General features: G+C 41.7%; 1 protein-coding gene across 4 annotated transcripts in view; it reads right to left on the reverse strand.

Moving 5' to 3' along the window:
• The window catches only part of LOC144595881 (islet cell autoantigen 1-like protein), a 90,062-nt gene that overhangs the window by 36,501 nt on the left and 30,483 nt on the right, over positions 1-23,078 (reverse strand). For all 4 annotated transcript variants that reach the window (XM_078403716.1, XM_078403715.1, XM_078403714.1 and 1 more), the window contains 3 exons: positions 21,376-21,448; positions 9,364-9,487; positions 8,425-8,623 (listed from right to left, as the gene is read on the reverse strand). In XM_078403716.1, coding sequence (XP_078259842.1) covers positions 8,425-8,623; positions 9,364-9,487; positions 21,376-21,421 — 369 coding nt within the window. In that variant the 5' untranslated portion in view covers positions 21,422-21,448. The remainder of the gene's footprint in view (positions 1-8,424; positions 8,624-9,363; positions 9,488-21,375; positions 21,449-23,078) is intronic.

Raw genomic sequence — 23,078 nt, forward strand, 5'->3', positions numbered from 1 at the left:
AGCAGAGTACACTAAACAGGGTTCCACTTACTGCTACAATTGAAATTCTCATACTTTCACAATAAACTGCACACACACTTTAAGTGCAGTTTAAGCGCACACTTTAAGCACAGTTGAAGACAGAATATTTCACCAAGAAGGTGTATCTGGCCAAGACAGGTAAATTTAAGAGTCTCCAATGAAGCTTATGCAAGAAACATTCTCTATTCCAACTGGGACTCAATGACCTGAGCAGTGAGCATTGGGAGCTTTAACAATCTCAGTAGTAGGAGGAGCACACAAATCTGCAGCATCATTCAAAGAGTTAATTGGTATCATAATGGTCAATTTCTGCAGTAGTATCCAGAGGGCTGGAAAATGTAAATGTGTATTTTAATAAAAACTGTAATAAAAAGCTATCATCCGTGATGGTGACCATGAAGCTACTGGACTGTTGTAAAAAAAAAATCTACAAATAAGGTACTCAGCCATCCTTTACCTGCAGGCAATTTGAAATCCACCGACATGGTTAACTTTTAATGTTTTCTGAAACATCCTAAAGTGGAGTGGCGCAGTGGCAGAGCTGTTGCCCTGCAGCACCAGAGACCCGGATTCGATCCTGACTATGGGTATATCTGTACGGAGTTTGCACGTTCTCCCTGTCACCACGTAGGTTTCCTCCAGCTTCTCCGGTTTCCTTCCACACTCCAAAGACATACAGGTTTGTCGGTAAATTAACCCGTAAGATTGTAAATTGTCCCTAGTGTGTAGGATAGTGCTAGTGTAGGGTTAGATCGTTGGTCGGCATAAACTCAGTGGACTATAGGGGCCTGTTTCCACGCTGTATCTCTAAAAGTCTAAAAAAAAGTAAAAGCAAAACAAAAAGTTAATAAAATCTCACCTGAACCCTCAAATATTGATCGTAATACTACTCCTTCACACCCGGTCCTGGCAAGGCTGTGTCAGTTGTGGATTGGCATGAACTGTGGGCAATATTGCCACAGAAGGGTAGAGGTAATTTTCTTACAAAGCACCAAACAATTCAGACTGTTAAACCACCTAAACAATAGCCAAGCCATCTCTGTATTCAATTGCAGACAGGATATAGATTACTGGAGACAGCGCAAGAACGATTTATAGGTTGATACCTGACCTAGAAAAGTTAGGCAACCAAATGGAGGCCTCAAATGTGATGAAAAGAGTCCATAGAGTGTGCATAGATAAGGTTCCATTTGAACAGAAGTCAAAGGAATGGACAATTTATATGGAAAATGGACCATAACAAATCAAGTAGGAAGTTCAGGAAGAATTCATTTCCCCAGAAAGTGATAAGAAAGTGGAACATGCTATAACATAAGGCTGAGGCAAATAGAATAGCTGGATTTTGGGGAAATAGGAAAACATACAAGGATGAAGTGTGGAAGAGTATATAGATAGGATGTGCTGAAAAGTATTGAGGAACATTGCATGGGGATTAAACATCAGCATTGGATAGTCAGATCAAATGGCTGCACATTTTATGTAAATGTATGCAGATACATTTGAGGGTTTGAAAGATATGATGCAATGAAAATCCAGACATGATTGCCATGCATCTGAAATGTGAACTAATAATATAATACAATATTCAAATTAGAAAAGAAATAACATTGGAAAAGAAAGTCCCTCCTAGAGGTTCAGGAGAGAACAGGATGGGAAAGAGGGACAAGGCAGTTGATGCTGATGGCTAAGCCATGTTCCTATGGCCAAAAATGGAAATACCCGTACAGATTGTAACAGGGTCATTACAACCTCCAAGTTCCTGTATTCCTCTACTTTGAATTCTAATTTACTTTGGCTCTCCTTGGTGATCATGTCGTCGGCATTTGAAGTTCTCAGCTTGAATTTCCTCCCTAACCTCCCAACCCCCTCCCCCCCCCCCCCCCCCCCCCCCCCCCCATCACCTTCTTTCTCTCTCTTTCTTTCATTCTCGACATCCTCAAAGGCATTTCCTTGGCTGACCTTGAGGCCACTTATCCAAATAACTCCTTGCATGGCTTAGTCACATTCTGTCTAACTCTCTCAAGAAGACACTTTAATGCGTTAAAGTCTGAAGAAGGGTCCCGACCTGAAACGTCACCTATCCATGTTCTCCAGAGATGCTCCCTGGCCTGCTGAGTTATTCCAGCACTTTGTGTCTTTTTTTTACTGAGTTAATGGCTAATGGTTCTTCTTGTTAAATATTTTCTGCCATGGTCAAAAGCCTTTATGAAAGTACAAATAGGTATGCTCCGGTCACAAGACAAAATCCTCATTGCTTGCTCCTAAAAAGAACTCTTGGATAGACCCTATTTATCCAACTTTCACTTGATCCCCAAGCATGGGGTCTAATCTCCTGCAAAAGTCAACTGTCACCTGATGATGATCATATACACAGTTGTGATCACACTATAGCAATCTGGCAAGAATACAGTCCTCCAGATTTACGGAATCACTTAAACAAGATTGTTTTCTTTAACCCCAAGAATATATTAATACTTGTGAAATTTGTAAACAGAATGTGTGCTTGCAGAAACTATCAAAGTCAGCATGAATAAAATAAATAATCAACACCCCCATCTTTTTCCTAAGTAGAGTAGGTCTTCACTTTGATGCAAGTTGACAGGCAAATAGTGTGCCCAACTGTGCCGAGAAGCAGTAGAGCTATTCTTAGCAGGTAATGCTTGCTGCAGCAGAAGTCACTGGCGGAAGTCAAGGCACTGAGCACTGGGAGCTTGCACTGAGGAAGGATTCAGTTTTTTTTTCTGTCAGCATATTTACACATCCTACTGCAAACAAAATAGGTTATTCATGCCAAGATGGATGGCAAACCCCAGTGACAAACAGCATGGTATTAAGAGGCATTTTCTTTAAAAATACACTGCTGCCATATAAAACATTTAAATGACTTTTGCATATCACAGTAGCTTAATATAATTTAAAATATTTAAATAAATATAGTTGTAAATGAACAATTAAACTTACATTTTCATATTTGAATATTTACAAAGCCTTTATTTATACTGCCGAGGAACAGTGCTTCTAAACTTGATTACAAAATTAGTGCAAGGACGTGTCACGTAATTTGGAACTAAGGATTGCAATATTGTTGAAACACTACACTGGTATTTTCCAACAGCTGACAAGATGTAAAGGATGAACATTTATCAATGAGATTGAAGTGTGAAGTTATATTAAACTATTTTAATGTTACTGTGCATAATAAGTTTATTGCTACCAACACACTCTCTTGCACTTGCACCTTATTCAAGACACTTACATATTGTGCTAAAGCTATTAATTCATCATGTAATATGCTCCCTTCATCCTAAAATTTCAATTTACCGGAAAGGTAAACAGTGATAAACAGTACTTCATTCTTGTTTTAGAAAGCTCAAACAGCTCTCTCAATGCAAGCAGAAATTCCGAGGATGGTCAAGGCCATATTTTAAATTTCAAATATATCCTGTCTGGAAAAGTATTGCATTTTTCAGATATCCTACAAGCAGGGCCATGGAGTCGGAGTCGGAGCAATTTTGGTGCTGCTGGAGTCGGAGTCGGATACACAAGAAATCAAGAACTCGGAGTCGGAGTCGGAGTTGGGTGTTTTGGGTATCGAATCCACAGCCCTGCCTATAAGTATGAGTTATTACACTCTCTGAAGTAGTCTAGTGACAGCTTATATATGTTCGAGGTAACAAAACAAAACAAAAAGCTTCACTGAGTCAGGGAGGGGAGTGCAGCAGAAGGTGAGATCTAAAGACAGATTATAGGGTAGTAGTAGAGGGGGAAGAAGTTTAAGGAAAGGAGTCCAGAAAGCTACATTCCTGGGGATCAAAGAGGTACAACTGGATACGGTGCCAGGACCAGAGACCGGCGGTGAACAGAAGAGAAGAATGGGAGGAAAACTCAGATGGAGAAAGTGTGGATGATCCTGTAGCCTCCATCGGCATAGTCCTTCCATTGCAGACACTGTCAGCCACCTGCTGCCTTAGCCATCACCATCTTCCACCTAGAAATGCTGTCCACAGTTATTTATCCAAGGAACATGCAAGGATCTTTATATATCACAAATGTTTCATACAAATAGGAGTGAGTGGTCACCACACTCTTTCTTCGGCCCCACAGTTTGTTCCTCAGTTTATCTGAACAGATTTATAGGATACTAGACGGGCATGGACCTGTTGGGTCCAAACCTCTCCTGCGGGCCCGGCAACGCTCCCCCAACATGACCCATGGACCCGTTGCCAGCCAGGGAGTCTCCCCCGGGGCCGGGCGAGGGGGGAGAGGAAAGGGGAGAGGGAGCCATTCGCCCCGGCCCCGGGCAGCCATCGCGGCGTCCAGAGTGACCCGTGGACCTGTTGGGTGCAAACCTCTCCTGCAGCGGCAGCTCGACGGCGATAGCCGTTGCTTTGAGCGGGACGCCCCGGCAGACAACCAACACGCTTTGAGCGCACACGCAGATCCGGCGGTCATCTTACGTATTAAATCAACGGGCCCCATCTGTGCAGGTGCAGACACGTTGGGTTCCCATTGTGATGTCGAACATGGAGGTATTACTGCGCAGGCGCGGCTGATGGGCAGGGCAAGTGGAAAAGGGATTTATTAAAGTTTAAAAAGTGATTTTTAAAGTTTAAAAAGTGAATAACTTTTAAAATATAACAACCATTTGAACTGCAGGCCAATAGTGAGTAAGGTGGGCCTAAAATTGTTGCGCTATCGTGTACCGATTTGGCTGTATTTCGGGTACGCACAAACAAACAGACAAGATGAGAGTTTTAGTAATATATATATATATATATATAGATCCTTCAAACCTGTTCAGTAGCCTCTACAATATGGTCGTTTGTCATTTACTCATAAAGGCTCTTCCTTCGTATTCTTACAATCCTGCTCAACCTAAACCTGCACTCCTCTCACTTTTGGCCCCTTCAAACCTTCTCCCTCCACTGATGCCAGGAATAGACTCTTTCAACTGCTGCTGCAGCCCCTTGTCCCTATTCCCATCAACCACTACCCCCACCTCTGCTGCCACCATATTCAACTGCTCCACCTCCACGCAGCATGGGACTGGACAGGAGTTGTTGAAGGTCACAGATGTCTCAACCTCTGGGATGAATGCTCATCCTTGCATTTGACAAAATCGCTTCACTTGCTTTCCCTGTGCTGATGACATAGAGAGAATTTCCTCTGCTGTTTGACATCCTTATGAATGTCAAACTGAATATGCAGATACAGTCTGTTCTGAAAGACAGCACTTCTAACTTTACAGCAATATTTCAGCCTTGGTAACAGAGAGGGTTATATCAGTGGGCTCAAAACCAAAATTTCTAGCAGTGAACTATGCAGACACCTCAGTTTAATGGTACTGCAGAAGCAGGAGGTACAGAAAGATATTACAATTGGCCTAGATTCAGCAAAATTAAGAGACAAAATGAACTGCAGATGCAGGTATACAAAAAGAGACAAAAAGTGCTGGAGTAACTCACCAGTCGCATCAGCTTCTAGCTATTTCTAACTGCTAACATGTAGGTCAATTTACAGTAAACTCCAGACAGGCTCAAGAAAATATTGATGAGCATGTGAGACTACTATTCTTTAGTAATGCAAAACTTCCTGCATGTATAACATGCCCAGCTTTTGTTTTGTTGAACTTTCACTCCAATGCCATGCTTGCAAAGTTTTATTTTCTGTTTCTTTTCTTTTACGAATATCTTGAATATTTGGTCTAAAAACATTTTTGGAAATGTCATTAATTTCAAGAGACAAGGTCTGCTTGTGGAAGAGATGGCCAAATACAGTTTGCCATGTCTTCAATAAGTCGGGTCTAGCCTTAAAACCATTTACCATAATCACTGTAGACAATACAACATGTTATAGGGTCAACGCCAAATGTTATGCTGCATTGAACCAGTAATTCTCTACTGTGGACAATAGAGAATGCTTATGGCTGCAGGTGGCTGAACATTTTTGAGGAGGCGGATGTAATGGAAGAAATTGCATCGAGAATGATAACCTTTGATGGAAACTCAAGAAGCTGAAGGGTCTGAAGATGGATGAGTCACCTGGACCTGATGGACCAGGGTTCTGAAAGAGGTAGCTTTAAAGATTGTGGAGGCATTAGCAGTGATCTTGAATCATTAGTGTCAGGAATGGTCCCAGACGACTGGAAAATTGCAAATGTTGATCCATTGTTCAAGAAGGGCGTGCGGTAAAAGAGGGGAATCTATTTGGTAAGATTTTGGAGCCCATTATTGCGGAAGAGGTTTCCAAGTACTTAGAAGCACATGATGGTTGAAGTATGTCCCACATCAGAATATTTTTCTTTTGCTACCTCACTCAATTCTCCACTCAAATTATGAATAAACAAACACTTGGTTTCTTAACTGCGGCCATTTCCAACTCATCAGGTTTAAGCGTCAACGTTTCAACTACATGCTTCAGAAAATCATGAAATATTTTATTCCTAAGGGCCCGCACTCTCCTGAAGCCCCAACATGAAGATTATCCCAGATACTCTGAGACTAACACGCCATCCAAATGGTGTTATTTTAACCTATCACATCTCTCATTCTTTGGAAGGGCAATATCTATTTCATTACATAATCATTCAGCCAGATCGTCCAATTGAAAGTAGACCTCTGACTCGCCAATAGCTTGTGGCCACAATGTGTGTCCTTTGCTGTCCAACAATGCCACTATCAAACTATTGGCTGAGTTCTGTGCATTGACCTTCATGCTCCATTGCATTCAGAGTTCAATAACGTGGGGTTCATGTGGTCAACGCATGAATATGGAACAATATCATCTCAGACCACCCATCCCTAAAATAGGTCACAGCTGAGAAACATCAATGGGGTCATAAGGTAATCAGGAATAGTGGCATGAGGCCATTCGGCCCATCGTCTACTCCGCCATTCAATCATGGCTGATTTATCTCTCCCTCCTAACCCCATACTCCTGCCTCCCCATAACCTCTGACACCTGCACTAATTGAGAATCAATCTATCTCTGCCTTAAAAATATCCACTGATGGCCGCCAGCCTTCTGCGGCAAAGAATTCCACCGATTCACCACCTTCTGACTAAAGACATTTTTTCTCCTCCTTCCTAAAAGAACGTCCTTTGATTCTGAGGCTATGACCTCTAGTCCGAGATTCTCCCACTTGTGGAAACATCCTCTCCACATCCACTCTATGCAAGCCTTTCACTATTCCGTATGTTTCAATGAGGTCCCACTTCATTCTTCTAAACTACCAGTGCCGACAAAGACTCTTCATAGGTTAACCTACTCATGGGGTTTCCATGTCAATATTTTATAATGTTCCCTCATATTCTGTTCAAGATATTGTCATCAGATTCACAGTGAGCAGACTGTGAGAGACCACCAATAACGTTTCCGCCTCCTGCTTTACTAAGAGCAATGGAACAATGGGGTGACGGAAGCAAGAGTTGGAAAATGTTACAAATATTTGAAAATAACTTTTGGGCATATTTAATTGTTTTCACAAAATACGTTTGCCTTGTTGCCACGCTGCAATTCAGTAACCTTGAGACCACAGATTCAAAGCAAGTCCTGACATTTATTCCCATAATTCCACAACCACAATCCAGATAATTCAGTTTAAATTATTATTCCGTGGTAATAGACTATAGCATGTGTGGCGAGGGTTAATAATGCTTTTGGAAAAGGGAATCTTATCTTTAGAAATCCCACACCTTTGACCGACGTTTGAATCGACTCAAGCCTCAATTAAGAATGTGCTTGAAAAAATATATAGGTTAGAAATTAAGCATCAAGTCGTGGGTATTAATCAACTAACTGGGTATAAATCAGCAATGTTTCCTCATGATATTGCAGGTTGACAGATCTTACATTGAAAGTTCATTTTGGTTGTGGCAGCTGAACACAACCCACACAAAGCTGCACATCTCTGAATCAGATCAGCGGCATCAGCACCTAGTTTTAAAGTGAAATGACACAATGTAAAAATTGTCCCTAGTGGGTGTAGGATAGTGTTAATGTACGGGGATTGCTGGGCGGCACGGACTTGGTGGGCCGAAAAGGCCTGTTTCCGGCTGTATATATATGATATGATATGATGATATGAAAAGTGCTGGAGTAACAGCAGACTGAATCAGTCTGAAGAAGGGTCCCAACATAACCTATCCGTGTTCTCCAGCGATGTTGCCTGACCCGCCAAGTTACTCCAACATTTTGCGTCCTTTTGTGTATTAACCATCATCTGCAGTTCCTTGTTTCAACTACATATAATGATAATACCTTGCTCAGCTACAGTGGACAATAGTCCACTCACCCTCCTAAGGTCTGCTACAACAAGGGTTTGCTGTATACTAGTCAATAGTATAAATCAATAAAACTGGAGCCAGTTTCACTGTGGAGAGAATACCTATACAACACACATACCTTCCTGAATTTTTCCAGTTGTTTGTAGGTGTCAGGGTCTAATTCCTGAGAGACGTCCTTCATCCAGAGCAGTGCTCCCCTATACTCAGTTCGAGACTGTTCCATCCGATTTACAGTGAGCAGTGTGTCGGAGACCGCCTGGCGACGGAACGTTTCCACCTCCTGTTCCAGGCGTAGTAGTGGAACACGCAAAGCTAATCTAGAATGGAAAGAAGAAGGTAAGCTGTACAACTCTGGGTGTTAATCCCAGGATAGCTACAGAAAACAGGATGATTTAAAATGAAAACACAAAAAGCTGCAGATGCTGGAGTCTTGAACAAAATACAAAGTGCTGGAGGAACTCAGCAAATCAGGCAGCATCTGTGGAGCAAATGGACAGCCAATGTTTCAGGTCAAGAACAGATATGGAAGTCTAAAAATTCCTCTGATTGTAGAATTTAAAAATATTAGAGATTTAACTGCACTTTGTTCAATGTATCTTTATTTTATTGAAGTCCCTATCATCCAACTTGCAAACATTTGCAGCACCAATATTTGATTTAGTGCTTCCAGTGCTTAGGTTTCAGACTCCCGTTAGAAAAGCTATGATTTTCCCGAGTGACTTTGAAAACAAATGTTTACTCAAAACAAAAATCTCGAATTGTCTAGAGTCCCCAGCAATGTCTGTATGGTTCGGCATTGCTTCAGGTAGTCTTGAACCCATAGCAATTTCAAGCGAGGTAAGTGCTTCAACTGAATCACACATCGTACATCCAACCTGCTCACAAATACAGACTGGATGGTTCCATTGTCTGAAAACTAAGCAAGCTGAAGAAATGAACATTCAATTTTTATTTTTATTTTCAATACCTGACATATACAAGAAAAGGGTAGGCATCAAATGAAGCACAAAAGCAGAGCGGGTAGGGTGGCCAGCCTGGCCCCAGACTGAGAAAGTACCTTTGTTTTGCAGAACCACACAAGGCTTTGCTGGTAGCATTCATCATCTTCCCCGCTGGCGTTTTATCATGCTCGCTGTGTCCCTTCAAGAACATGCCCAATTCATTCTCTTCCTGGGATAGAGCTGCAATATTAAATGAGACAGCCACAAAATTGCCTTAATCAACTAACCGGGTATACATTAGCAGTGTTGCCCAATGTTATTGTGGGTCCACAAATCTTATATTTGGTTGCAGCACCTCAACTCAAGGGGGCAGTCCCAAACATAGATGCATATCTCTGAATCAGATCTCAGCACAGTTCAATTGCCTCAGAGACCAGCATCTCATGGTAAATCCTACATTGGAAAGTAGAATTGGAAGTAGATCATTCAAGCCCACATTAAGTCATAATCACAAAAGTTGAAGTGAAATACATTATCAGCTGAAGAAAATAATTAATTCTTACACTGTTAGCCACTTGCATTTGTATGACTTCTTAAACAAAGCAGAGATATAAAGGAACACCAAGCTAAATGAGAATATTGGCAGGTGGATGGAAGGGTATAGCAGGGCAATGTTGGTTACAAGTGGTTTTTCAAAGAGCTGAGTTCAAGAAGGGCAGATTACAGCATTGGGAGTAAATTTCAACTATTTCAGGCAACTATACTTCTGATTGTATCAGAACTGGCCATTTCTATTGTAAGATTATTCACCTTTACTAATCAAGAGCCTATCATTCTATGCTTTAAAAGTAACTAATGACTTGGCCTCCACCACCGTCTGTAGTAATGAAATCCACACATTCACTACAGTCTAGCTAAAGAAATGCCTCCTCATCTCCTTTCTAAAGGTATGTCCTTTCATTCTGAGGCTGTGGCCTCTAGTCCTAGATTCTCCTACTATTGGAAATATCCTCTCCACACCCTCTCTATCTAGACCTTTCATTGTTCGGAAGGTTTCAATGAGATCTCCCGCATCCTTCTAAATTCCAAAGCCACCATACGCTCATCATACATTAATCCAATCAACCTAGGATCATTCTCGTAAACCTCCTTTGAACCCTCTCCAACACCAGGACATACCTCCTCAGATATGAGGCCCAAAACTGCTCACAATATTCCAAATGTGGTCTGACCAGCACATTATAATGCCTCAGCATTACATCTTGCTTTTATATTCTAGTCTCTTGAAATTAATGCTAACAATGCGTTTCTCTTCCTTACTACTAACTCAACCTGCAAATTAACCTTTTGGGAAACCTATCTCAGCACGCACAAGTCCCTTTGCACTTCCGATTTCTGAATCCTTTCCCCATTTAGAAAATAGTCTGTGCCTTTATTCCTTCTATTAAAGTGTATTACCGTACACTTTGCTACGCTGTATTCCATTTGCCACTTCTTTGCCCACTCTCCCAACGTGTCCAAGTCCTTCTGCAGACTTCCTGCTTCCTCAACACTACCTGCTCCTCCACCTATCTTCGAATAACCTGTAAACCTGGCCACAAAGCCATGAATTGCATCATCTAGATCATTAACACATAACTAAAAAGTAACGGCCCAACATCGACCCCTGTGGAACACCACTAGTCACCGGCACCAACCAGAAAAGGCCCCGCTTATTCCCATTCTTTGCCTTCTGCCAGTCAGACAATCTTCTTTCCCTACTAATGCCTTGACTCTAATGTGACACCTTATCAAAGGCTCTTTGAATATCCAACTAAACAACATCCACTGATTCACTTTTGCCTATCTTGCTTGTTATTTCCTCAAAGGGTTCCAACAGATTTGTCAGGCAAGATCTCCCCTTACAAAACCACGCTGTCTTTACCAATGTTATCATGTACTTCCAAGTACCCCAAAACTTCACCCTTAATAATGGACTCTAAAGTCTTACCAACTACTGAAGTCAGGCTAACCAGCCTATAATTTCCTTTATTTTGCCTCGCTCTTAAACCGTAGAGTTACATTTGTGATTTTCCAAACCTTTGGAACCATTCCTGACTAGTGATTCTTGCGGGCGCTGTCGCATGCTGTAGTGATAGATGATAGCAGGGCTCAATAGTGCTTTACATGGTGTGATCAGTTCCAACTCAGTAGCCTAACCATTTGTCCACAATATTCATGTCAGCAACTTTAGAAAAAATGGAGACGAGAGGCACATCAGAGCTAACAATCAGAGCGAGGAAGACAAATGATTTTAAAGTGAATTTAGACACTGGTGAAGGGGACAATATGGGTGAGTAGAAATGTGAAAAATGCAGGATTAAAGCTGAACAGTTAAGTGGTGCAACATATTTTTAGATCTTTGAAACTTAAAGGATACAAGATGTTGCTGGAAACCTGGAGATTCTTGTGTCATTGCCTCAGTGTAATCTGCTATTTGTACACTTTTGTACTTCAGTATGATTGTGCTTATTGTACTGAACTATTAAAAAATATTTCACTATAGCTTGGAGCATGTGACGATAAACCACTGACCCATTGGGATGGGGAGGAGAAGATGTGGCTGGTGGTGGGATCACATTGCTAATGGAAATGACAAAGGATTATGTGTTGGATGGATAGGCTTGTGCGGTAAAAAGTGAAGACTAGGGAAACTCATCCATTTCAAGTATAGTCTATAGTAAACTGTCCTCTACCACTCATGGCGCAGTCAGGAGATTCAGTAACAGTTTCTATCTACTAGATGGCTCCACCAACAATTGAATCTCTGTTGAGATTGAGAATAAACAAACCAAACCAAAACCAATATCACGAGGGCAGTCCTACGCCTCTGAACTCAGTTTAGATATGGTTGTATTTCATTTAGATTTTTGTCATTAATCCATGCTGCCATACCTTTTGTTCTTACAGAGGAACAGACTCTCACAGACCAGCACAACATACATTGACATAAAACATGCAAACAGCATCACCTACAGGCATAAATCGTCTCAACACTTCAAAAGCAAAATCAAGCCCAGCGTTCTTTGTTTTAATTACCGTGCTAATAGAGTCATAGAGTAAGATAGTGTGAAAACAGGCCCTTCGGCCCAACTTGGCCACACCGGCCAACAATGTCCCAGTACACTAGTCCCACTTGCCTGCGCTTGGTCCATATCCCTCCAAACCTGTCCTATCCATGTACCAGTCTAACAGTTTCTTAAATGATGGGATAGTCCCAGCCTCAACTACCTCCTCTGGCAACTTGTTCCATACACCCACCACCCTTTGTGTGAAAAGGTGAACCCTCGGATTCCTATTCAATCTTTTCCCTTTCACCTTGAACCTGTCCTCTGATCCTCAATTCCTCTACTCTGAGCAAGAGACTCTGTGCATCTATCCTATCTATTCCCCTCATGATTTTGTACACCTCTATAAGATCCCCCCTCATCCTCCTGCGCTCCATGGAATAGAGACCCAGCTTACTCAACCTCACACCCTCTAGTCCTGGAAACATCCTCGTAAATCTTTTCTGAAGCCTTTGAAGCTTGACAATATCTTTCCTGTAACAGGGTGCCCAGAACTGAACACAATATTTTAAATGCAGTCTCACCAACGTCTTTTCACCTGCAACATGACCTCCCAACTTCTATACTCAATACTCTGACTGATGAAGGCCAAAGTGCCAAAAGCCTTTTTGACCACCTTATCTACCTGCAACTCAACCTTCAATGATACCAAGATAGGTGGAGGGGCAGGTAGTGTAGAGAAAGCAGGGACTCTGCAGAAGGACTTGGACAGGTTGGGAGAGCGGGCAAAGAAGTGGCGGATGGAATACAGCACAGCAAAGTGTGGAGTCAGGCATTTTGGCAGTAGGAATAGAGGCGCAGACTATTTTCTAAATGGGGAGAGAATTCAAAAATCAGAGGTGCAAAGGGACTTGAGAGTGCTGGTGCAGGATTCCCAAAAAGTTAAATTTCAAGTCAAATCGGTAGTGAGGAAGGCAAATGCAATGCGAGCATTTGTTTTTCCCCAAGAGGGTTAGAATACAAAAACAGGGATGTAACGCTGAGGCTTTATGAGGCATCGGACAGACCCCATTTGGGGTATTGTGAGCAGTTTTGGGCTCCATATCTGAGAAAGGATGTGCTGGCGTTGGAGAGGGTCCCGAGGAGGTTTATGAGAATTATCAGGTTAACATATGATGTGCGTTTGAAGGCACTGGGCCTGTACTCGCAGGCGTTTAGAAGGATGAGAGGTGACCTCATTGAAACTTACCGAATACCGAAAGGCCTAGATAGAGTGAATGTGAAGATGATGTTTCCACTAGTGGGAGTCTCGGACCTGAGGCCATAGCCTCAGAATAAAAGGACGGACCTTTAGAAATGGGATGAGGAGGAATTTTTTTTAGTCAGAAGGTGGTGAATCTGTGGAATTCATTGCCATAGGTTATGAAGGCCAAGTCAATGGATATTTTTAAGGTGGAGATTGACAGATTATTGATTGGTAAGGGTGTCAGGGGTTGAAACAAAGGCAGATGAATGGAGCTGAGAGGGAAAGATATATCAGCCATGATTGAATGGGGGATTAGACCTGATTGGCCGAATGACCTAATTCTGCTCCTCGATCATGAAATGCCATTGATTACACTCATTTAAGATAAAAATTAATGTAAAAAAACACATGCAATCCTATAGGATCTTAAACCATCCATGGTATTCTGTTTTCTGTCAATTTACTAGAAGTAGAGCATAATTGTTAATATGTAAAATATTTAATCTGCTCACAAATTTGCTTTCAGTTTTCAAACTTTGGCTCTGCAATATTTACCTTGAGTTTGAAATGGACTTGGACAAGGATCTGCGACTTACAGTGTGGTCACTGCTAGCAGCTGCAACTTAAGGTCAGATATGAAAAGCAACAAGGGGACCTCACAACACTGAAACCGGCTTCTCCTGACTAATTCGAAAGTTCGAATTTACCCAGTGCAAACTTGACTTTCATTCATCAATGTCCATGAACAGAGGAGATAGCTTAGCATAAAACTTATTGGTAGATTTGAGTCTTTGATTGCATAAGGTCAAATGTTTCGTTCCCAAGGGCATGTGCAACTGAGAGGGGTTTATGACAATCTGGTGGTTTTGTTGGTAGTTACTAACTCTAGAGATTTCTTTGTTTTATATGTGACGTGTGTGTGTGTGTGTGTGTGTGTGTGTGTGTGTGTGCGTGTGTTTTTGTGTGAGTGTGCGTGTGTTTGTGTGCGTGAGTGTTTTTGTGTGCGTGAGTGTTTTTGTGTGCGTGAGTGTTTTTGTGTGCGTGAGTGTTGGTGTGTGCGCGTGTGTTGGTGTGCGCGCATGTGTTGGTGTGCGCGCGTGCGTGTGTGTACAATAATCTGAAAAATCCATCAGTAAGATCACTTGCAATGAATCAAGGAACATAGGTGCAGGAGTATGCCATTCGGCCCTTCAAGCCAGCACGGCTGATCATCCTAACTCAGTATCCCGTTCCTGCTTTTTTCCCTCCAAATCCCTTGATTCCTTTAGCTTTAGGAGCTAAATCTAACTCTCTCTTGAAAACATCCAGTGAATTGGCCTCCACTGCCTTCTGTGGCAGCGAATTCCACAGATTCACAACTCTCTGGGTGAAAAAGATTTTCCTCATCTCAGTCCTAAATGGCCTACCACTTATTATTAAACTGTGACTCCTGGTTCTGGATTCCCCCAACATCGGGAACATTGTTTTTGTATCTAGCCTGTCCAATCCTTTAATTTTTTTATATCTTTCTAAGATCCCCTCTCATCCTTCTATATTCCATTGAATACAAGCCCTATCGACCCATTATTTCATCCTGCCAATGAATATATTCTTAAAGCCTTTTTGTCTAAGCTCTTTGATGGCAAGAAAATTAGGAGAATACAAGCTTGAAAATGTTCTCCTTAAGTCCATTATTTAAATCATAGTGTTAAAGTGAATTTCATACAGTTACACAAATAAAATATTGATAGAAAATTGCATTAGGACACTTGTTTATATTATGACTGACTTTCATTAGCATTGCTATTCACTTAATACAACATGGACAAACTGGTGCTTGTTTTCAGGGTGTTGCCAATTTCCTCTTGCAATCTGTCCTGCCTGCTCTTATTTATTCTATATAACTTTCTGCTGATTCTCTTTACTTCTCCTCCTGTCCCAAGTGTTCTGATCCCATAGCATTTCCCAAATAGCTATTCTTCAAATGGGTTTAAAGATAGTCTCAGGAATCTATTTGGCCACAAAAGATCCTAAATGATCTCCACTTTGCTCTCAACTGCTGTGGATAATTTTCCACGGGTGTCTTTGAATTGCAGTAGCGTCAAAATCCTGCACATTTACTTACTTTTTAAAAATAAAAGCTGTCATAATTACAATGTTTAACAGACATTTAGTCATGTATATAGATAGTGAAGTGTCGAGAGAAATAAGCCAAATGCAGGCATATGGGACTAGCTTGCGAAGACATCTTGTTTGGCATGGATGAGTTGCGCCACAGAGCCTTTTTCCATGCTGCATTACTCTACGACAATAACGACAACCGTGAGAAAGGATTTTCAACATATTTAATCATCATACAAACTGGGAAAGTTGAATTGGCAAAGGCAACCTTGATGACTTTGAGGGAATGAATTAAAATCAGTTTCTCAGACAAATCCATTGCAGGCCCAACCAGTGAAAAGCTATTTTGGATTTAGTAATGTGTAAAGACGCAGGATTAATTAAATTTCATGCTCAGTTTATGTGTAGCAATCTTATCTGTAATAAGATGAAAATAATAACAATAACATATGAAGAACTAGTTGACTAAATTAGATTTCGAAATTAGATTAAAACACTTTGATGAGAGATTAGCTGTGGCAAATAACTATTAAATATTCATGAACCAAATGAATATAATTTCATTGAGAAGTTAAGGTTCCTTGGGATATGTGATCCATTTGTGGCTAACTAAAGAAATTGAAATTAGATTGAAAAAGGCTCAAGTTAAGAAAAATCATAGACATGAAGATTGGGGGAATTTTAGAAACAAGCACAAGGAGCAATGAAAAATTGATAGCAAAAAAAACATAATATGAGAGAATTAGCAAGAAATATAAAACAGATTGCAAAAGATTTTACAAATAGGTGGCAAGAAAGAAAGTTGCAAAAATATCCTTCAAATGCTGAAAGAAGGAACTGCAGAACTGCAAAAAAAATACACTAGGTACTGGAATAACAGTGGTTCAGGCAGCATTCCTGGTGAGTTTTTGGATTGGGACCCTTCTTCACACTGATTGTGGAGGGGCTGGTGAAAGAAAGAAGAGAGGTGGAGTAGGTCAAATCATGGCAGGTAGTAGGTTAACCCAGGCAGTGGGGGGGGTTTTGATACGCAAATGGTTGTACAAAGGCCAGACATGAAAGAACAGGTGTGAGAAAAAACGATTGAAGAGTTGTGAATGGTGAAGCCAGAGGAAGGAATGTAGGTGGAGGGGGAGGGGGAAAGAGAAACAGGTGAAAGTTCAAGGGGAAGAAAGAGGGAGAAAGGGGTGGTTTGGAATAGGGTAACATAACATTGGATAATTCAATGTTCATACCATTGGGTTCATATCATATCATATATATACAGCCGGAAACAGGCCTTTTCGGCCCACCAAGTCCGTGCCGCCCAGCGATCCCCGTACATTAACACTATCGTACACCCACTAGGGACAATTTTTACATTTACCCAGCCAATTAACCTACATACCTGTACGTCTTTGGAGTGTGGGAGGAAACCGAAGATCTCGGAGAAAACCCACGCAGGTCACGGGGAGAACGTACAAACTCCTTACAGTGCAGCACCCGTAGTCAGGATCGAACCTGAGTCTCCGGCGCTGCATTCGCTGTAAAGCAGTAACTCTACCGCTGCGCTACTGTGCCGCCCTTGTGAGCTGAGAACATCCCATTGGGTTGGAGGTGCTGTTCCTCCAGTTCACGTGTGGCCCTACTTTGACAATGGAGGCCCAGGGCAGAAATGTCAGTATGGGAATGTAAAGGGAAGTTAAATGGTTAGCATCAGGAGATCTAGTAGGTCTTGGTGGACCTAGCGTAAGTGTTCAGTGAAATGGTGCCACAACAGGAACACTGAATGAAGCAGGTGAGGTTATAGGAGATGCACATGAACCTCTGTCTCACCTGGAAGGACTGCTGGGTCCCTAGATGAAGGTGAGGGAGGAGGTAGTAGCAAAGGCGTTACATCTCCCTTGACCATGACCCCACAGACAAACACCAGGCCAACATTTCCCAGACTGTTTCTGATTTCATCACCTCTAGCGATCTCCCCTCCACAGCCTCCAATCTCATAGTTCCTCAGCCCCGCAATGCCAACGTCTATCTGGTCCCCAAAATCCACAAGTATGGGTATGGTGTAGTACTTTACGTCACATGTCCCGCAGTGAAATTCATTTTTGTATACAGTTCAGTACAAGTATCACTATACACAAGCACTTAGATACATATTAGATAAAGCATCTCAGATACAGTACAAGTGTACAGCAGCACTGCGCCGAGACAATATACAGAGTTGCCAGTTTGGCACCATTTTGAAGTCCCAGTTGTTGGAAGTGCAGGGATCTTGACCTGACCATGAAGGCCCGTTGTGCTGGCGGCGTTGCAGGGTCGGTCTGGCCAAGCGTGGCCGTTGGTGTCCTCTTGGGACGGCGCCCACTACAGCCGAGCCCTCGGCTGTTGCAAGGCCTCCAGCGGCCCACTCCACTGTCTCCCGCAGCCGATCTGCTTACCGGCCTTCGGTCCGACTCCTTCCACTCTGGGTGGGCGAGCCGGCCTCCAGGTGGATTCCTGGTCTGCGGATCAAATCCTCATTCCGCGGCGGGGAAGCTGGGCCTTCCGTGCGGGTTCCCGTCCTCAAAGTGGGTCCATCGTCCACAGCGTACAAATCGGGCCTACCGGGTGGGTCCTCTGTCTGCCATTGGCGAGTCCCCGGTCTTCAAAGATGAGCTCGACCTTCCGGGTGGGTCCTCTGTCTTCAGTCCACGGCTCCCCGGGATACTAACACCGTGTGAGCAGCTCCCCAGGACTGTAGGATAGCCCTGGCAGACCCATTATCCTGCCCCACTAAACTCATCTTCACATACCTTGATTCCATCCAATCCCTCTGTGTACAGTCCCTTCCCATCTACCACGAAGACCTTCAAACATCCTTCACCACTTCCATAACTTTCAATTTCTAGGCCCCCATTGCCTCATCTTTACCATGGACATCCAATCCCTTTACACCTCTATCCCCAACTAGGAAGGTCTCAAGGCCCTCCAGTTCTTCCACAGAGACCCAATCAATTTCATTCAACAACACTCTCCTCTGTCAGGCGAAACTTGGCTTCACCCTAAGCAACTTCTCTTTTGACTCCTACCACTTTCTTCAAGGTAAAGGTGTAGCCATGGGCACTCGCATGGGCTCCAGTTATGTCAGAATTCTTTGTCAGTTGTATCAAACTGTCCTTTTTCCAGACATACACTAGCACCATCCCCCAACTCTTTTTCCACTATATTGATGACAGCATCAGGTTTGCCTCCTGAACCTTTGCAGAACTCGTTGATTTCATTAACTTCACCACTAACTTCCATCCTACATTCAAAATTTACCTGGACTATCTCTGACACCTCTCTCCCCTTTAATGATCTCTTTCCGTCACAGGGGACTACTATCGACTAACATCTACAAACCTACCGACTCCAGTTATCTAGGCTACACTTCCTCCCACCCTGTTTCTTACAGAGACACTATCCTCTACTCTCAATTCCACCAACTCTGCCACATCTGCTTCCAAGATGAGGTTTTCCATTCTAGAACATCCAAGATGTCTTCTTTCCCTAGTAAATATGGATTCTCTCCTGTCATTGATGGATTCCTCACCCGCATCTCTTCTGTGACCCGTGATTCTTCTCTCATTCCCCTGTCTGATGAATTGTCCTGTCCCCTGACTGATGGCGTTTTTAACACTCCCATCTACCTGTGACACCACTTTTAGAAAACTATTTAACTGCACTCTTAGTTCCCTCAGCTCTACAACACTCCCATAGGCCTGGCCGTTCACTGTGGTTCCTGCACCGGTTTGACTTCCCAAAATGCAACACCTCCCACTTAACCTGTCTAAAACTCCATAGGCCAATCCGCATCCCACTTGCCCAGCTGATCAAGAGCCTGCTGTGATTTTTGATAAACAACTTTATTTTCTAGGTTACAAACCGACTTTAGTATCCCCTGCTTCGGTGGTCCAAAATATTTAAAAATCACAACTTTATGAAATGAAAATCATATGTGTTAATTAATAAATTCATAGACTTCTCCATGGAAGTAATTAGCATGGTAAATAAAGAGAAGGTGCCAAATAAAATGATACTTTGCAATGATACTTGATATAGTGGTCATGAGGATGGCATACTAAGAAAATAGGATTGACTAACAGATATGAAAGGGAAATTTACATCATTTTTAGGTTGGCAAGTTCTAATTGGGTAAAAATGCCTTAGTGATTACTCTTGTGATCTCAGCTACTGAAATGACATAGGTGAAAGGATATAATGAATAATGAAATTATCTGATGATACATGGCCACATAGGAAGTGTTCTGAAGAGGATACATCATCAGAGTCATACAGCATGAAAACAAGCCATTTGGCCCACCGGTTTCACGCTGACCAATGAAAACCTATCCTTTGTAATCCCATCTTCCAGTACAAATCCTATCCTCCAGTACATGGTCCAGAGCCTTCTATGCCTGGCGATTCTGATACTCATCTAGACACTTCTTAAATAATGACAGTGACTTACTTCCACCACTCTTTCCAGCAGTGTATTCTAGGTATTCATAATGCCCCAAGTAAACTAGGTCTCCCTTGGCTCTCTTTAAAAACCTTACCCCTTATTACAAATCTGCGTCCTCTAGTTTCATCTACCACTGACATGGGGAAAAGCTTCCTATAGTCTACACTATCGAGAGCTCTCATAATTTTTTATACCTTTCAGTCCCCTTTTAACTTATTTTGCAGCAGGGAGAACAGACCTAGCCTCTCCACATAACTGAAATGTTTAATTTGCAGGCAATATCCTGGTGAATCTCCTCTACACCCTCTCCAGCACTATCGCACTTTTCCAATAGTGTGGTGACCAGAACTGCACACAGTACTCCAGATTAAATCTAACCAATGTTTTATGAAGTTGGAACATAACTTTCCTGCTGTTGTATTCAATGCCCTGACACATGAATAATAGTGATTTATTACAGGTATGGATAAGTGAGTGGCCAAAATAAAAGCAGCCAAAAATGGAACAGTTGGAACGTAACGAGGGGATTATCCTGAGAAAAAAGACTGAGCAAAATTAAGTCAAATTCCTTGGATTTTGGAAGATTGGCAATGATCTCATTGAAACACGATGCTCTAAATAGACTGGACAGGATGAATGCCCAGAACAAGGAGTCAGCGTAAGGATTGGCCAGGCTGAGATGAGGATAAATTTCTTCCCTCACGGGGTAATGAAACTTTGGAATTTTCATCCCCGATGGACTGTGAATGCTATACATTCAAAGCTGAATTGCATAGATCTGTGTTAAATAGTTGCAATAAGGGCTCTTCAATCTGAAACATTAAATCTGTTTCTCTTTCCAGAAGCTACCTGACTCGCTTAATGTTACCAGCATTTTTCTGCGAGTGTTTCTTTGAGTAGATACTTGGACTAAAGGTGATTCAAGGAGTCTAAACTTAAACAGGAAGTGGTGTTGAAACCAAAGGACAGATCACCCATGCTTTTATAGCTTGTTAAAGCAAGTTCCAGAGGTCATATGGCTTGTTTATGTTCTCAACAGTACTAGATGTACCTGTCCTAATTGAGACCAACCAATTCAATGGAACAAAAAATGAAACCCAACAAGTGGTCACCATGATTCTGGACTTCCCAACTCATTCGGCACAATGTAGTGCAAATTTGTCTTCTTTTTTGACTACTTTGCAATAAACTGTTTGCCAATAATTCTACATCTGACCAATTCTTGCAGCCAGTTGTGAACCCTATAGGAGGGCAATGCGCACATACTTACTGTTGATTCTCTGCTGATATTTCTCAATCACTTTCAGAAGTTCCATGCAGGACGTCTGTATTGTATGATAAATCTGAAATAATGACATTGGATTTGAGAAATCAATAAATCAGGGAAGCCAGGCCTGCAATAGCGGGCAACCTTTTTGAATCCAACCTTATCCACTAAAATTCTATGTTAACCAATTATAACTGACCTGTTAACCCAAACTGATGAAACACATTGACCAGTCAGTACAAGCCTGCAACACAGTTGATCATCAATTGGCAATCTCCCTCACAGACCACAAGGAGAGATTTTGCAGAAATTGTTTAGAATCTACTGCAGGATATGAGACTACCCTCTGATTGAACATTTAACTCTACACAAATAACAAAGTCATCTGGACCTTCCCTTTAAAATAATTCAGAAACATAACAATTGCACATTAACGTACAAATATGGCTCCATGCCACCAGAAAGACATGCTTCAGCTCCTTCAATAAATACTTCTAATGGTAAAACGTGGTTGTAAAGTCCCTGACATTCATAAATCTTCCAGTATGCGAATTAAATATTTACTTCAAATGGGAACTTAACAAGCTACAGAAGTCGTATAATTATTTGTTTGCTGCTAATTAGGGCAAGGGTTATTCTCTATGGGATAATGTAGGGTACCTCAATACTTCAACCCACAGAAGTTGGCTTCATACAGCAATCAATCTGTCATATTCCAGAACCGTGAAATCTTCAGCAGGATATCCTTGCAAATAGTCTAAAACAATTAATGAGTCCTGACAACATAGCAAGCCATCATTACATTAATAACTCCAAATGGGGCTCATACTTGAATGCGAAGAGAATGATTCTTCTTGTGGGAGAATGTAAATATGGGGTTACTGCTTAAAATGTTATTTTTAGAGCAGGAACAAGGGTTCACATTTTTTTCTGTTATCATGAGTCTTTGGAACTCTTTTCCTCAAAGGGCAGAAGAAGCAGAAGCCTTGAAATATTCTTAATGTAGAGGTGTATAAATGTCTGATGATCAAACGTAACAAAGGATTTGGGAATACGGAATAAAGTTACAATGAGATTGCCTGTGATCTCATGAAAATAGTAGTGCAAGCTTGAAAAGCTGAGTGACCTACTCTTTTGATGTTCAATCACCTTTTGAGGATTCTGAATGAGACCCAGGAAAACTCAGAGAAAAACAATAGCAATATGTACAATATAGGAATGTTAACACAAGGTTAATACAAAACAAACCAGAAACCCAAAAATACAAACTCTACTGTTCTTATTTCTGACAGCACAATCAAAGATTGGAATGATTTTAGCCCTGGAGCTTATTCTATAATTTGGAATAAATTTAAAACAAACATAGAAAGATGGAAGTGCTGAAGTTGAAAAATTTGGATAATAAATTTACATTAATCTGTAGTATTAATGAGATCCACTGCAGCAGAAATCTAGAGACAGGATTAGGCAAGTTATGCTGGGAAGTAGAAGTAACCTTGTAAAGATGGCCTTGACTCTCAATTTACAGTGCCCTCCATAATGTTTGGTACAAAGACCCATCATTTATTTATTTGCCTCTGTACTCCACAATTTGAGATTTGTAATAGAAGAAAAAATCACATGCGGTTAAAGTGCACATTGTCAGATTTTATTAAAGGGTATTTTTATACATTTTGGTTTCACCATGTAGAAATTACAGCTGTGTT

The sequence above is a fragment of the Rhinoraja longicauda genome, chromosome 8 (assembly GCF_053455715.1).
Source record: "Rhinoraja longicauda isolate Sanriku21f chromosome 8, sRhiLon1.1, whole genome shotgun sequence".
Taxonomy (NCBI): Eukaryota; Metazoa; Chordata; class Chondrichthyes; order Rajiformes; family Arhynchobatidae; genus Rhinoraja; species Rhinoraja longicauda.